The 15,782-nt window shown below is 37.2% G+C and overlaps 1 protein-coding gene across 2 annotated transcripts in view; it reads left to right on the plus strand.

Annotated features, from left to right (window-relative positions):
• Positions 1-15,782, plus strand: part of PKHD1 (PKHD1 ciliary IPT domain containing fibrocystin/polyductin) — a 471,902-nt gene that overhangs the window by 70,153 nt on the left and 385,967 nt on the right. For both annotated transcript variants that reach the window (XM_072832682.1, XM_072832683.1), the window contains exons 29-34: positions 5,951-6,081; positions 7,991-8,126; positions 8,523-8,718; positions 9,428-9,495; positions 10,943-12,541; positions 14,507-14,650. In XM_072832682.1, coding sequence (XP_072688783.1) covers positions 5,951-6,081; positions 7,991-8,126; positions 8,523-8,718; positions 9,428-9,495; positions 10,943-12,541; positions 14,507-14,650 — 2,274 coding nt within the window. The remainder of the gene's footprint in view (positions 1-5,950; positions 6,082-7,990; positions 8,127-8,522; positions 8,719-9,427; positions 9,496-10,942; positions 12,542-14,506; positions 14,651-15,782) is intronic.

The following is a 15,782-nucleotide window of genomic DNA, read 5'->3' on the forward strand; positions in this document are numbered from 1 at the left end:
GCTCTTAGTTTTTCACCATTGAGGATGATGTTAGCTGTGGATTTTTCATTTATGCCCTTTATTATGTTGAGATATGTACCCTCTAAACCTACTTTGTTGAGAGCTTTTATAAATTGATATTGTACTTTGTCAAATACCTTTTCTGTATCTGAAATGATCATATTGTTTTTATCCTTTCCCTTATTGATGTGATGCATCATTTTTATTGATTTGTGAATGTTGAACCACCATTGCATCCCAAAAATAATTCCCACTTGATTGTGGTGTATATTTTTAATGTATTGTTGTATGCGGTTTGCTAATATTTTATTGAGGACTTTTGAATCTATGTTCATTCAGAATGTCAGCCTCTAATTATCTCTTTTTGTGGTGTCTTTATCTGGTTTTGATATCAGGGTAATGCTGGCCTAATAGATTGAATTTGGAGGTTTTCTTTCATGTTCTATTTTTTTGGAATAGTTTGAGAAGAATAGGTATAAACTCTTCTTTGAGCATTTGGTATAATTTGCCTGTGAAGCCATCTGGTCCTGAACTTTTGTTTGTTGGGAATTTTTTGATTACTGATTCAATTTCATTGCTGGTAATTGAGCTCTTCAATATTTCCATTTTTTTCATGCTTCAGTTTTGGTAGGTTATATGTTTCTAGGGATTTATCCATTTTGTCTAACTTGTCTAGTAATTGACATATACCTTTTAAAAATAATATTCTTGTCCAATTCTTTGTATATCTGTGGTGTCAGTTGTTATCTCTCCTCTTTTATTTCTGGTTTTGCTGATTTGAGTCTTCTCTTTGTTTTGACAAATCAGGCTACTGGTTTATCAATTTTGTCAGTCTTTTCAAAGAACCAACTCCTGGCTTCATTGATCTGTTTTATTGTGCTTTATGTTTGTTTGTTTCTATTTCCTTTATTTCTGCTCTAATCTTTCCTTCTGCTTGGTTTTGGGCTTTGTTTGTTCTTTTTCTAGCTCTTATAGTTGTAAGGATAGGTTGTTTACTTGGGATTTTTCTTGTTTCTTGAGGTAGGCCTATATTTCTTTAAACTTCCCCCTTAGAACCCCCTTAGAACTGCTTTTGCTGAATCTCAAAGATATTGGACCATTGTGCTTTCATTTTCATTTGTATTTTTTTATTTCTTGGTTGGCCCATTCATTGGTTATCAACATGTTATTTAACCTTCATATATTTGTGATCTTTCCATATTTTTTCTTGTGACTGATTTCTAGTTTCATAGTGTTGTGGTCAGAAAAGATGCATGGTATGACATAATCTTTTTAGATTTGTTGAGATTTGTTTTGTGGCCAATTGTATGATCTATTTTGGAGAGTGTTCTATGTGCATTTGGAAAGAATTTGTATTCTGCTGTTTTAGGATAGATTGTTCTGAATATGCCTGTTGGGTCGATCTGGTCCCAGATATCATTCAAAGATACTGTTTCTTAATTGATTTTCTGGATGATTGGTCCATTGATGTAAGGTGGCTATTAAAATCCCCTACTGTTATTGTATTAGTATCTACTATTTCCTTTATGTTTATAATTAACTGTTTTATGTATTTGGACACCCTTATGTTGGGTGTATAAGTATTTATAATTGTTATATCTTCTTGTTGGATTGTTCCCCATATTATTATATAGTGTCCTTCTTTGTCTCTTGTTGTAGTTTTTTTTATAAATTTATTTTTCATTGTTCAATTTGCCAACATATAGAATAACACCCAGTGCTCATCCCATCAAGTGCCCCCCTCAATGCCTGTCACCCAGTCACCCCCACCCCCCGCCCACCTTCCTTTCTACCACCCCTAGGTTGTTTCCCAGAGTTAGGAGTCTCTCATGTTCTGTCTCCCTTTCTGATATTTCCCACTCATTTTTTCTCCTTAGTTTTTGTTTTAAGTCTATTTTTTCTGATATAAATACTACAATCCTGGCTTTCTTTTGACATCCATTTGCGTGGTAAATGTTTCTCTGTTTCCTCACTTTCAATCTATATGTGTCTTTAAATCTGAAATGAGTCTCTGTAGGAACATAAAGATGGGTCTTACTTTTCTATCCATTATGCCACCCTATGTACTTTGATTGGAGCATTTAGTTCATTTACATTCAAAGTAATTATTGATAAATATGTATTTATTGCCTTTTTGTTACTTGTTTTGGTGTTATTTTTATAGATCTTCTCTGATCCTTTATTCTCTTGCTCACGTCTCTCACAATTTGTATAGCACAATTTGTGCTTTTAAATTTTGATGAAATCTAGTTTGTCCTTTTCTTGTTGGTATTTGTGCTTTGGTGTCATATCTAAGAAATAATTACCTAGCCCCTTATTACTAAGATTTATGCATATTTTTTCCTGATAGTTTTATAGTTTTAGCTTTTGTATTTAGCTATTTTATTTATCTTAATTTTTGCTTATGGTGTGAGGTAGGGGTCTGTGTTAGTTTTCTAGGGCTGTTTATCCAGGTATCAGAAATTGAATGGCTTAAACAACAGACATTTATTGTCTCACAGTTCTGGAGGCTAGAAATTAAGAATCAAAATGTTAGCAGAGTTGATTCCTTCTAAACCAGCCTATGAAGGAGAATCTGTTTTATGCCTCTCTCCTAGCTTCTGGTGGTTTGCTGGCAATCTTTGGTGTTCCTTGGCTTACAGAAATATCACCCTGGTCTCTGCTTTCATCTTCATATGGTGTTCTCCCTGTGTCTTTTCTGTGTCCAAATTATTCCTTTTTATGAGGATGTCAGTCATAATGGCCCACAGTTCAGTATGACTTCGTCTTAATTGATTACAAGTGTAATGAGCCTATTCCCAAAGTAGGTCACCTTTTGAGGTACTGGCAGGTAGGACTTCAACATATGAATTTGGGGGTGGGACACAGTTCAACCCCAAACAGGATCCAACTTCACTTGTATGTGGAACTGTAGTTGTTCCATTTTGTATATATGTGAAAATAGTAGCATAATTTCTTAGAAGTGGAATTTGTTTAGAAGTGACTTGGAGGGCAGCCCAGGTGGGTCCACGGTTTAGTGCCGCCTTCAGCCCAAGGTGTGATCTTGAAGACCCGAGGTTGAGTCCTGCATCGGGCTCCCTCTGCCTGTGTGTCTGTCATGAATAAATAAATAAAATCTTAAAAAAATAATAAATGACTTGGAAGTCAAGAGGTTATGTACATTTAAAATTTTGGTAATACTAAAATATTCTTTTAGAGGTTTTATAGTTTATTCCCTGTAGCAATATATATGACTATATACTTACTACATCTATAGTAGTATAGTATACTACTATATACTTACTACATCTTCCTAACAGTGTTACCAATTTTTTTTGATATTTGCCTATTTTATAGAAGAAAAATAACATTTCATTATAGTTTTACTTTGCATTTACTTTAAGAGAGAAATTCATAAATTTAAGAAGCATTGTATTTTCTTTTCAGTCACCTGTCTGTTCATTTCTTTAGCCCACTTTTTTTCAATTGGGTTATTTTTCTCTCATTGATTTTATGAGCTTTAAAAATACATCATGGATACAAGCCCTTTGTATGTTTGTCTATTTGTTTACCATTTTTGTAATTTATAAATACTATATTTATACAGTAAGTGTATCAATCTTTCTTTTATGGCTTTAGGATTTATAAAATACTTAGAATGGGCTTTCCATCTCTAAATTTACATAAAAATAAGTTTTCCCATTTTGCCTTCTCATTCTTTAATGATTTCCTTTTTTATGTTTAAATATTTGATCAGTTTGGAGTTTATTTTGATGCGGATGTGAGGTAGGATAACAGATTTGATTTTTTCAATACTATTCACTTATTTTATTTACTAAAAAAATTCATCTGTTTTTCACTTAAGTGAAATGCCACACTTATTATTTCCTATAGCCTCTTACTTTTTTGGGTTTATTTCTGAACTTCCTCTTCTGCTTATTGATTTGTCTGTATGTGCATGTTTTATTATTACATTTTAATTATAGTTGTTTTATAAGATATTTTAATGTATGGCAGAAGACCCCTTTGCTCTTATTTTGAAATTCTGTATTATGTTTATTGCTTTTAATTTTTTAAAAATTTAAAGGTAGCTTATCTAAGTTAAATAAAAAAATTCTGTTTATATTTTTATCAGGATTATTTAGTGCTTTAGTTTATTTAGAAAGATATACCACCCTCATGAGGTTCACTATTTCTACCCTTTTTTTAAAGTTTTTTTAAATTTAAGTTTTAATCCATCTATTAAATTCCCCAGTGACATTTCAGAGTTTTCTTCAAATTCTTCATGTTCTTGAATATTTCTTGTCAACATTGTTTTCAGATATTTTATCTTTTATGTTGCTATTATAAATTGCCTCTTTTCTTCAATTTTATTCTCTTCCTCTGAAGATAACTGCAGTCTTGCTCTGAATCTTTAGGGCAAGTTCATATATTTAACTTCAAGGTTTAATTCCATCCACTCACATTCTCCTGAGAGGTGTTCATCAGATTAGATGTTTTGCTCTCTAACCCTGATATGCTTGGGGAAGAAAATCTTGCTTCTGCATCCATTTCCCACTCTCAAGGTGTATGTGTCTTGATTTGGTGGCTTTCCTGCCTCTCTTGTATCCTCTTTCTGGGGAGATGGCAGACTGGAATCATTGCCCTCAGGAATAATAGGTGAGCTTTCTGTTTGTTAGCTTGATTAAGTGTTGGCCCTCTACATGTGTGGCATAATTATCAATATGATTGGTGCCATGACTCTGCTTGCTGATGTCTGCAGCAAGGAGAAGTTTATGTGTTTGCTCTTTAGTGGTTAGTACAGAAATCCTGATGGTGGTGGGTGGTGGTATCAGTCACCTTTCCAGCATCGTGGAGACTAGAGCCTAATATGTATGGTATCAAATCATGAGGTTGGAAGGGCAAAGGCTGTCATTTAACAATGAGGGAACAAAGGCAGCCCGGGTGGCTCAGCGGTTTAGCGCCGCCTTCAGCCCAGGGCATGATTCTGGAGACCCGGGATCAAGTCCCACGTCAGGCTCCCTGTATGGAGCCTTCTTCTCCCTCTGCCTGTGTCTCTGCCTCTTTTTCACTGTGACTCTCATGAATAAATAAATAAAATCTTTTAAAAATTAAAAAAAAAAAAGATGAGGGAATGAGAGCCAGTGAGTTCAGGGACAATGCTACAAATGATCTAGTATAAGTGGCAGAGTGATCTGTGGCCCTGACTCTGGGTCCAAGTTCTTTGTACCATGATGCTCTCTTTTTTAAGATTTTATTTTATTTTATTCATGAGAAACACAAAGAGGAAGAGAGATAGGCATAGGGAGCCTGATATGGGACTTGATCCTAGGACCCCAAGATCACAACCTGAGCAAAAGGCAGATGCTCAAAAACTGAGCCACTCAGGTGCCCCCATGATGCTCTCTTATACTTGAGTCCTTAGAGAATAAGCTTTATAGGATTAGGAGGGATAATATTTAAAACTCTAGGGAAGGAAGAGTTTTCAGAGACCATCTACTTTACTTCTCTGACACTTGGTAGTATTTGTTTTTTTTTTAAGATTTTATTTATTTATTCACGAGACACACACACACACACACACACACACACACAGGCAGAGACACAGGCAGAGGGAGAAGCAGGTTCCTTGCAGGGAGCCTGACATGGGACTTAATCCCGGGTCTCCAGGATCACGCCCTGGGCCGAAGGTGTTGCTAAACCACTGAGCCACCTGGGCTCCCCTATGTTTTATTTTTAAATATTTCCAGGACGTGTTACTCCTGTCTGCCCTTTAAGCATCATTTCTCCCTGTTTATATACTAGTTTATATATTTAACATCAGTCTTTTCCTGCAGTTTGAGTAGGACTTGTGTTTTGACTAAGGAGCTTCATATTTTAATTAATTTCATTTTATTTCTCTTGTGGATAATTGCTTTTTGTCTTCCTGTATGGCTCTTCATTCCACCTGAAAATGCTTTCTTTATTGCAGGAGGGCTCTGGGCCACCATCCAAGGCTCTGGTTTAGAAGATGTGAGCCTGGTGTTATTTGGATCTCAGTCTTGTGCTATCAACATTACCACAAGCAATTCACGAAGAATTCAATGCAGAGTTCCACCCAGAGTAAGTGGAATCTCCTCTCTGGGTGGGTGGCCATTATTAACATGTAGTGTAAGGTTTTTCACGAATCTTTTCTTAGAACTTAATTAACATGACTTTTTCATCATGAGAGTATGCTAATATTGTTTATATTGCCTATGCTGCAAAAAAGTGGGAGGCTAACTCCAATAGTGGAACTTGCAATTAACATCAGTTGATCTTTTTTAAAAGAAGATACCAGGCAGTCCCAGTTCATATTCTCAATGAATAATAATGCCACAGAATAAATGAATTTATGTAGTGTATATATTGATTTGGAAAACTTCCATATATTTTCATCTCATTTCTCTTTCAAGCAAGCAAGAATAACTTAGTTTTTACAAATAATTTTCTTTTTTGGCATGGATATGAATAGTGGAAATTAGAAACTTCTAGAATGCCTCGTTTCTAGAAAATATTTTCCTAATTATTCTCTACTGCTTCTTTTTTCCCTTAAAAACAAGTCCCTTAGCTTTCTCTTTCTTCTTCAGTTAGTGCTATCAAAGCCTACTAGGAGATTTGAGTCCACATTCTTCCCTGGTGCTGTTGGCAAAAGTCATGCTCACAGTGGAAGTTGAACTATCTATTCACAGTTCAGTGTCATTAGCATTCTCAGCACATTCATGACCCCAAAGGATGACTGTTTACTGAACAAATAAAGACCCCTAGAAGAAAAATTTCAGAATCATCTTTGATCTCTGGCCCCACATTTTTATCTTATCTAGTTATTCAAATATTATGAAATGCTCACATTTACATATAAACCACATGGAATTACAATATATAGTTGTATGGTAATTTGTTTAACTCTTCCCTATTATTGGACATTAAGATAATTTTCAAAATATTTTATTTTAACAGAAATTTGAGCATCCCACTAACTATATTTTGGAGCATATTTATTTTTCTCAGGATATATTAATCTAAATTCTAAAGCTTTTGGTATGTAATATCCAGTTATTTGAAATTTCTTTTGGTAAGATTTGCATGGTTTGGATTCTTTTGCTAGAGAGAATAAGCATTAAAAAAACTTCAAATTTCGACCAAAGTAATACATGCAAAGATTAAAAGAAAAATAGTAAAATAATCCTGCTCTCCTGCCCCTCTGGACTCTTCTTCAAGTTCCTTTTTTGGAAATAACTACTTTTAATTCTTTTGAATGTAGTTACAGTACCATTTCTTTGTTAAATCAACAAACTGTGTTTACATTATCATAACTATTTTAATGATGTGGGCAGAATCAGATAATGTATTTTTTCTTTTATAGTTTTTTTCTTAGAGTTTCTAATTTTTTATCCTAATATGTTTTCCTCATAATAAAAATCCTCTATCTTAAAAAAATTCCATCACATTAATTATTCTTTTTCCTTGAGGTTTTCTATTCTCTTGCTTCATCTAATTTTTTTTTTTTTTTTTGGTTTATTCTACAGATTTCATCCTAGCACTTCCCTTGATTGCTCTTGTGGGTAGATTCACTCTTTTGTGGCTGTTGTTTATGTTATGAGGCCACAGCCTGAAGAAACATTCTATGTTTCTATGTGAGAGGGAAGACTATGTGAGAGGGAAGTTTTCTGAGTACTTACATGTCTGAAAGTATTCTCACACTTGATGGATAGTTTAGCTAGGTATAGATTTTACTTGAAATTGCCACTTTTTCCAAAACCAATTGGTGTGTTAATTGCACATAATTCTTATTTAATTAGTTGGATGCCACACTCGCCTATTCTAAGTAATTGTCACCATGTATATGTGTGTGTGTGAAAGAGAAAGAGAGTGAGAAACTTGAAAGTAGCAATATACTTAAAAAATAACTTTCTTAAAATTAATCTTTTAAACTAACTCGATATAGGCCTCTCTCAAGTTAGAGGTTTGATTTTAAAAACCATTTTTTCAGGGGAAAGATGGACCCGTTGTGAATTTGACTGTGGTTTCAGGGGACCATTCTGCAGTTCTTCCCATGGCATTTACATATGTCTCCTCTTTGAATCCAGTGATCACATCTCTGAGCAGAAACAGGAGCAACATAGCAGGTAAATACATGATACTGCAGCATCTTTTTCTTTTTAGACCATTGATCCTATAAGAAAGGCAAATAGTGGTCTCAATTATATTGAAGATAGCATTACATTTTGAATGGAAATTATTTTTCTGAAAGCTGGACTGCTGCTATTTTCATTTTAGCTATCACTGAACAAATCTCCTTATATCTACTTTTTTCCTCTGTAATATTGGGACCATTTCCATCATGAAATTGGCATGAGAATTTAAAGGTAACAATTCAATATATACTTATGGAGCACCTATTATGCTGTAATGATAGCACAGACATTTAATAGACTTTAATCTCTGCCACTAATTTATAGGATGATAAGTGGTTGAAGCCACAAACCCCTATCACAGAGGCTAATGGATTCTCTTTAATGCAGGAGGTGATACCCTTTTCATCAGAATGGCACTTTTGGTGAACTACACAGACCTGGATGTGGAGGTTTGCATCCAGAACACGTTGGCTCCAGCTCATGTGCAGATGCCTCAGGGCCTGGAGGTGGTACTGCCCCCATTGCCCGCCGGTCTCTATAGCATCTCAGTCTCCATCAATGGGATCAGCATTCGCTCACCAGGGTGAGGTGGACACTTGCCATTCACTTAGGTCTGTTGAATGGTCTAGTGATTTAGTTGAGGAAATCTGGTTTTGAGTTAGGTCTTCACTTTTTCCCCTTCTTCTGAAGTTAGGAGATAAACACAGGAGAATCATACAGTTGGAAGAAGTCCTAGAGACCCTACTGGATGATTTGATCTCAAGACCAATCCAAGGGAAATGTTTGGCTTATTATTTGGGGAACAGAAAACTTTCTGAGATGAGGATGTCATGGCTTTTGATTAAGGTGGGGGTGAGGTGAGCATTTATATGTATTGGGGGGGAATATTCTGTGCTTTAATTAGAATCTGTGATTAAATCTGACCTTTAATAAGATTGTGTCTAGGATTTTGAATAAATGGCTTACAATTATTGCACAAGCTATGCTCAGATCCTTTTTGCCCCAGAGTCCCCCTGCCTGGTATTTTCCCAGAAGTTTCCTCTTCTCAACCAGGAAGTTAGCTAAACTGTATGGGGCTGATGCCACCACCAGATACCAGCCCAGGAAAGTGCCCCACACGACACTTTCCTCCACCATGTCCTTTCTTTCCTGTGAAGCAGTGCCATTCACATTTGCTTTCCATCACTGCTCTCTGGGTCTGTTCTCTCCCAAATACATGTCTCTTTGTCTTGCACCTCCATTCCTCTCTTTCTAACTCAGTTATTTTATAACAATCTTCCCATTCTCTACAGGGTTGATCTTCATATCCAGTATATCACAGAAGTTTTCAGCATTGAACCTTGCTGTGGGTCCCTTCTGGGTGAGTGGCTCTCATATCACTTATTCAGCAGATCTACTCACTGGATATTCAGGTTTTGCTCCTGGATTTGAGTCAGTGAGACCAGAGATGGGGCAACAGGGAGAGGAACCTTCCTTGTGCTCTGGGAATTGACTGGTGTACTTTGAAGGGTGTGGAAACCGCTGATTTGTTAGCTCCGTGAGCTCAGGAAATTGAAAAATTGGTATGACAAGAAGATATGCCTGGTTTTGTTTTTCCAATGAAAAGAGGCTGAAATATCCAATGGGTAACACGTCTCTAGAGGATATTAGAAAAATAAGAGAAGAGAACCTTATTTTATCCTTTTAGATCCTGGATGTGCAAGGGGAGGAGGAATGAATCTGGTGTCTTCATTTTCCTCTAGGGGTGCAGATGAAGGACCCAGAAGGAGTTAGAAACACAAATGGTGATATGGCAGATGTAAGGATAAGCCAAAAAAATCTGAAAAACTATGCATTTTTAGAAAAAAAAATGGAAAGCTATATATCTGCATGTGAATCATCATTGTGACAGTGCATGCAGTAGTGCTTTATCTTTTTTTGAGTATAGGAAAATCCTTTTTAAAGCTGCCTGTCTAAAATTGAACTCCAATTAAAAAAAAAAAAAAGCTGCCTGCCTATACCACAGGTTTGGTCATGATATGACCAACCCCTATCCTGAAGACAGGGCTTGCTTGTCCCTCAATTAGAGAGACAAAATCTAGGAATATACTAGCAGGATCACAAGCGTATTTTAATATTTCAGTGGCTCTTGATATATCTCAACATATACACACACACATACATACACACACAGACATATGCCTATATAATATATAGACTATTGGAATATCACATAGAATAATATAAAAGATAAGTATAAGACTTCAAAAAATTGGATTTTTATCAGCACATAAGTTGAATATATACAGAAAAATCTATATATACTCTACATCATAACATATATAATAATATGGAATAATGTGTGAGATCATATGGCAAATGACAAGAAGACTAAGGAATTTGATTTTCCACTAATGTAGACATTATACTATCTTTACATGATTATATAGAATGTCATTACAGACTTAACATGCCAGATAACATAGCAGTGACAAGAATACTTCAAGAAATTAGATTTTTCCTTAACGTATAAATTGACAAGAGTGGATTCTAGGATCTATAAATATACTTGAAAATTTTGTCTTAAATATTATAAACATCCTTTCCTATATAACAATTTATATTGTTTTACTATTCTGTGAATTTCAGCTCATCTAAATCCTGCCAAAATGATCACAAATGGAACACTGATGGGGTGAGGTGAAGTCACTGAAGTTTTGCTAACACCCCACCATCCACTTAAATTGCACTGGGGTTTGTGCAGGTGCTGTGAGTTCATAGTTCTGAATATTCACTTTTAAATTTTGTTTTTGATGTTCATGCTTTAGGTGGAACCATCCTCAGCATCTCAGGAATAGGGTTCATCAGGGACCCCACTTTGGTTTGGGTGTTTGTGGGTAATCGGTCCTGTGACATCCTGAACTCAACGGAGACAGTCATCTGGTGTGAGACCCCGCCTGCTGCCTTGCTACCTGATTCCAACATTCCTGCTATCCCAGTCCCCATGGAGATCTGGGCTGGCAATGTGTCCTTTGCCAGAGAACCCTTACTGAACCTGAGTTTCACCTTCCTGTATGAAGCAGCAATGACACCAGTGGTCACTGCCATGAGAGGAGAAATTATAAACAACAGCCTGAGGTTCTATGTGGAAGGAAATAACCTCTCCAACTCAGTGATCCTTCTGGGGGTCTCACACTGTGATCTCGAGACACAGACTTTAAGGAACAACGTGAGCCTCTCTGGGTGCTCCTTTCCCCTCCACAGTTTGGAGGCAGGCTTCTATCCTCTCCAAGTACGTCAGAAGCAGATGGGATTTGCTAACATGTCTGCAGTGCCCCAACAATATGTGATAACACCTTGGATAATGGCCATCTCACCGACACATGGGTCTGCTTGTGGCGGGACTGTACTCACAGTGAGGGGGTTGGCTCTCAGCTCTAGGAAGAGGTCAGTTCAAGTTGACCTTTTGGGTCCATTTACTTGTGTGATTTTGAGCTTGGGGCACCAGACAATCCTCTGCCAGATTAATAAGGTGAATGACTCCTTCCCTGATGTTTCCTTCACTCTGAACGTCACAGTCATAGTCAATGGGCTACCCAGTGAGTGTCAGGGGAATTGCACTCTTTTCTTGCAGGAAGAGACAACTCCCATTGTGAACTCCTTGACCACCAATATCAGTGGGTCTCTGACCATGGTGCTGATTAGGGGTCGGAAGTTAGGCATCACAGCAGTTGAGCCAATGGTGTTTGTAGATGATCACCTTCCCTGCATTGTAACTTTCTTTAATGCAAGCTATGTGATCTGCTGGATAAGTGACTTGACCCCAGGACTCCACTACGTATCAGTTTTTCATGCAAGAAATGGATATGCTTGTTTTGGTAATGTTTCCAGACACTTCTACATTTTACCTCAAGTGTTTCATTATTTCCCCAAGAATTTCAGCATACATGGTGGAAGCCTCTTGACCGTGGAGGGCACAGCTCTGAGAGGAAAGAACAGCACACTGGTCTATGTTGGCCAGCAGGCCTGCCTGACAGTGAGCATCAGCACCGAGCTCATTCAGTGCATTGTTCCTGCAGGGAATGGCTCTGTTGGCCTGGTCATCGAAGTAGATGGACTTTCATACCAGATGGGAGTCATTGGTTACAGCAGTGCCTTCACTCCACGATTACTCTCTATTTCTCAGACTGATGACGTCCTAACCTTTGCAGTGGCTCAGGTCTCAGGAGCTGAGAACGTTGACATTTTTATTGGGATGTCACCCTGTGTGGGTATCTCTGGCAACCACACGGTACTCCAGTGTGTGGTTTCATCCCTTCCTTCTGGGGAGTACCCAGTCAGAGGGTATGACCGCATGAGGGGGTGGGCCTCATCTGTTCTGGTGTTCACATCAACAGCCACTATTTCGGGAGTGACTGAGAACTTTGGTAAGTCAAGCAAATAAGGCAGGCCTCTTTTTCCTATGTAAGTGAATTAATAGCTACAACTCTAAAAGATAGAAAATCAACCACAGTCTAAAAGACAAATGGAAAGAGAAGCCTAATTGGAATCTTATAGTCCCCATTTTCTCCTCAATCTTGCCTTTGTCATGCACCCTGTAGGAGGCTTTGTTTTTTTATCAAGGAATTTGTGCAGATTCTGTAAGTGTGATTTTATTTTAAATTGATTCCTAAACCCAATTTAATTTGTGTCTTCAATTTCATCTCTAAGAGCTCATAATTTAATCAAATGAGTAGTACATAGATGCCTTCACCTATTTTTAGACCTATATGTCAATTTGAATTATTTTAAGTTTATTAAATATCATTTTTATTGCTTTGGAATATTTCACAGATGAATTCACATTCTAGCAATTGTAGGCCAGTTAGTATGATTGCACTGGTTGAACTTTGTTCTCTTTATATATATATATACACTGAAATTTGCCTTGCCTTTTCTTCCAGTGATGGTTTCAGTTTCTGTTCAGTAAAGCCTTACTACACTTGAGATAGCTCAAATTTGATTGTGACGCAGAAGGTACAGAGGAAATTATGAGAGCTGAATCCTACACTGATGAAGTGCTAGCCAAGCCAATTCTTAGAACAAATTTGTCTGGTCTTGGCTGGGTGGAATGCTCTAAGGCCTGGGATTTGGGTCCTGGTCTGTTAGCAATTGAGCTGGGTACTTTTTCTAAGGACAAAGGGGTTTGGGCTGGATGCTCACTAGTTCCTCTTTCTTCTAAGATTCCATGATTTTTATGATGAGAGAGCAGGGCTACGAAATGCACCCCAAGCAAAGTGGTATCCCGAGGCTTGTCAGGTGGCTGTGAGCACCATCTGGACTTGAACTGAAGGCAGTAGATACTGGAACTCTATCTCAGTGTGGACTAGAGGTTGCCACATGTCTGAGAGTCCAGGTGATATTTACCTTTATTGATTCTTAGACTGAAGCAAAACATGTTTGTTTAGAATTATTATACTTTTACCCATCAGAGATGGGTGCTGTCATGTGGAGCTGGTAGGAGTGTAAACTGGTGCAACATTATTTTAGAGAGATATTTGGCAATATCCATCAAATCTAAAACCTTACTTTTCCTCTGACCTAGAAATCTCACTTCTAACAGTTTGCAACAGTTTTATGCCAATAAATGTACAGTTAGTTCATCGGCACCATTAATAATAGCAAGAGAGGAGAAATAAGGAAAGTATCATTTAGTAAAAAAATTACTAAATAAATTGTGGCATAATCATAATGGAATTCTAAGTAGCATACATACATGTATGCATACTTGGAAAATTGTATATGCTGTATCTTTAATTAAAAAAAAACAAGTTGAATATGTATAGAAGAAACAAGAAGAATCTGTGTAGAAAGAATTTTTAAAAAATAGTTCCATGCCCAGCATGGAGCCCAATGTGGAGCTCGAACTCAAGATCTAACTGGAGATCAAGAGTCAGACACTTAACCCGACTGAGCCACCCAGGTGCCCCTAGAAAGATTTCTTTGTAGAAAAATATATACGCTTAAAAATTCTGGAAGCATTCACAAGAAACCAAACGTGGCTACCTCTGGGGAGTAGCTAGGTGGTTTAATGGAAATTTACTTTCACTGTATAGTTTTTGGTATAAATAATTTAAGAACGATAAATAAGCATTATTTTTCTATATAAATGCTATTACATTTTAATAGATTGTTGACTACAGTTGGAATCTGACAGAACAAGGACTCTAGGCTCTGGAGGCTGGAACTTAGTGGGAAGACACTAAGGATATTCGGGACCTAAAGCCATTGTGTGGATTCTAGAGGGCATGAAAAGAATGATGGGCAGCAAGAAAGTGTGGATCTGAATTTTGAATTAAGTAAAGAAAGAGAGATTTGTGTCTATAATCATGAACTTGTATTTTGTTTTGAAGGCTGCCTGGGTGGAAGGCTTGTGCATGTGTTTGGAGCAGGATTTTCTCCAGGGAACGTGTCAGCTGCCGTGTGTGGCGCTCCCTGCCAAGTCTTGGCTAATGCTACGGTGTCAGCCTTCAGTTGCTTGGTTCTGCCACTGAATGGTCTGTACAAATGCCACATATTTTTTAAGAGTGTATATAAAAATGGTATTCTTTGGTTAACTCACATTTTTGTAATCAATGCTGTAAAGACCTTAATTTTTCTATGTGTTCCTGGGAAGAGGATTTCTGTGTCCTCCATCTAATATATTAGATGGGATTGCCTATTAGAATGTTTTTCATAGTAACTTTAGTCATATTAATGGCAATGGAAAATTTATCACCTGTGTTCTTGATTGTTGTCATACAATGATGGAGAAAGTAATTGTGTGTTCTGAATTTTAGTTTCAGTGACAACCTTAGACATCATGGGGAAAGCAATTTCTTGGTCTTGTTCTGAGGTGGGATTGCTGAAAACATCTGCTTATTGGAGATACTAGTGAAGGGATGGGATCAACAAGCTGGATATCTCTTGCACATTTGCCTGGTGCACCCAGTTCTGGAATTCTTATTGTAGGTGAAAGAGCTGACACCAACACCATCCTCTTATTCTGTAATGCCCAGGTGTTTACTCAATAGAACGCTATGATCTCTCACTGTTTTAAGCTTCACAGCCATCATGTAAATCATGGTACAGGAAGCTGTGGCTTTGTTAGAGAGAAAGGTACAAAGCTTTGATAGTCCCGTGATGGGGCTTTAAAACCCTGGATAATTTCTCACTGAGCTTCAGAAAAAAAGTCAGAGAAGAAATTGCTGTTATCACTATAGGACCAGCTTAGCCAGGTGATTCACTTGTTTGCATAGTCATAGATTTCGTATCTGTGTGCTTAGGAACCATTTGTACACATGCTTTCAGAATAGTGCTTTATTAAAAAAAAAAAAGATTTTATTTATTTATTTATTTATTTATTTGTGAGAGACAGAGAGAGAGAGAGAGAGAGAGGCAGAGACATAGGCAGAAGGAGAAGCAGGCTCCATGCAGGGAGCCCAATGCGGGACTTGATTCTGGGACCCCAGGACCATGCCCTGAATTGAAGACAGACCCTCAACGGCTGAGCCACCCAGGTGTCCCTTTAGTGCTTTAAATTATATTCCTAACTTGTGTGTCTGCAAGTTGAATGTGGGTGAAGGATTTACAAAATGATCAAAACATCATTTTATTTGAACTTGGACAAAAATCCCGTGGTGGGTAATT

Source organism: Canis lupus, chromosome 7, assembly GCF_048164855.1.
Source record: "Canis lupus baileyi chromosome 7, mCanLup2.hap1, whole genome shotgun sequence".
Taxonomy (NCBI): Eukaryota; Metazoa; Chordata; class Mammalia; order Carnivora; family Canidae; genus Canis; species Canis lupus.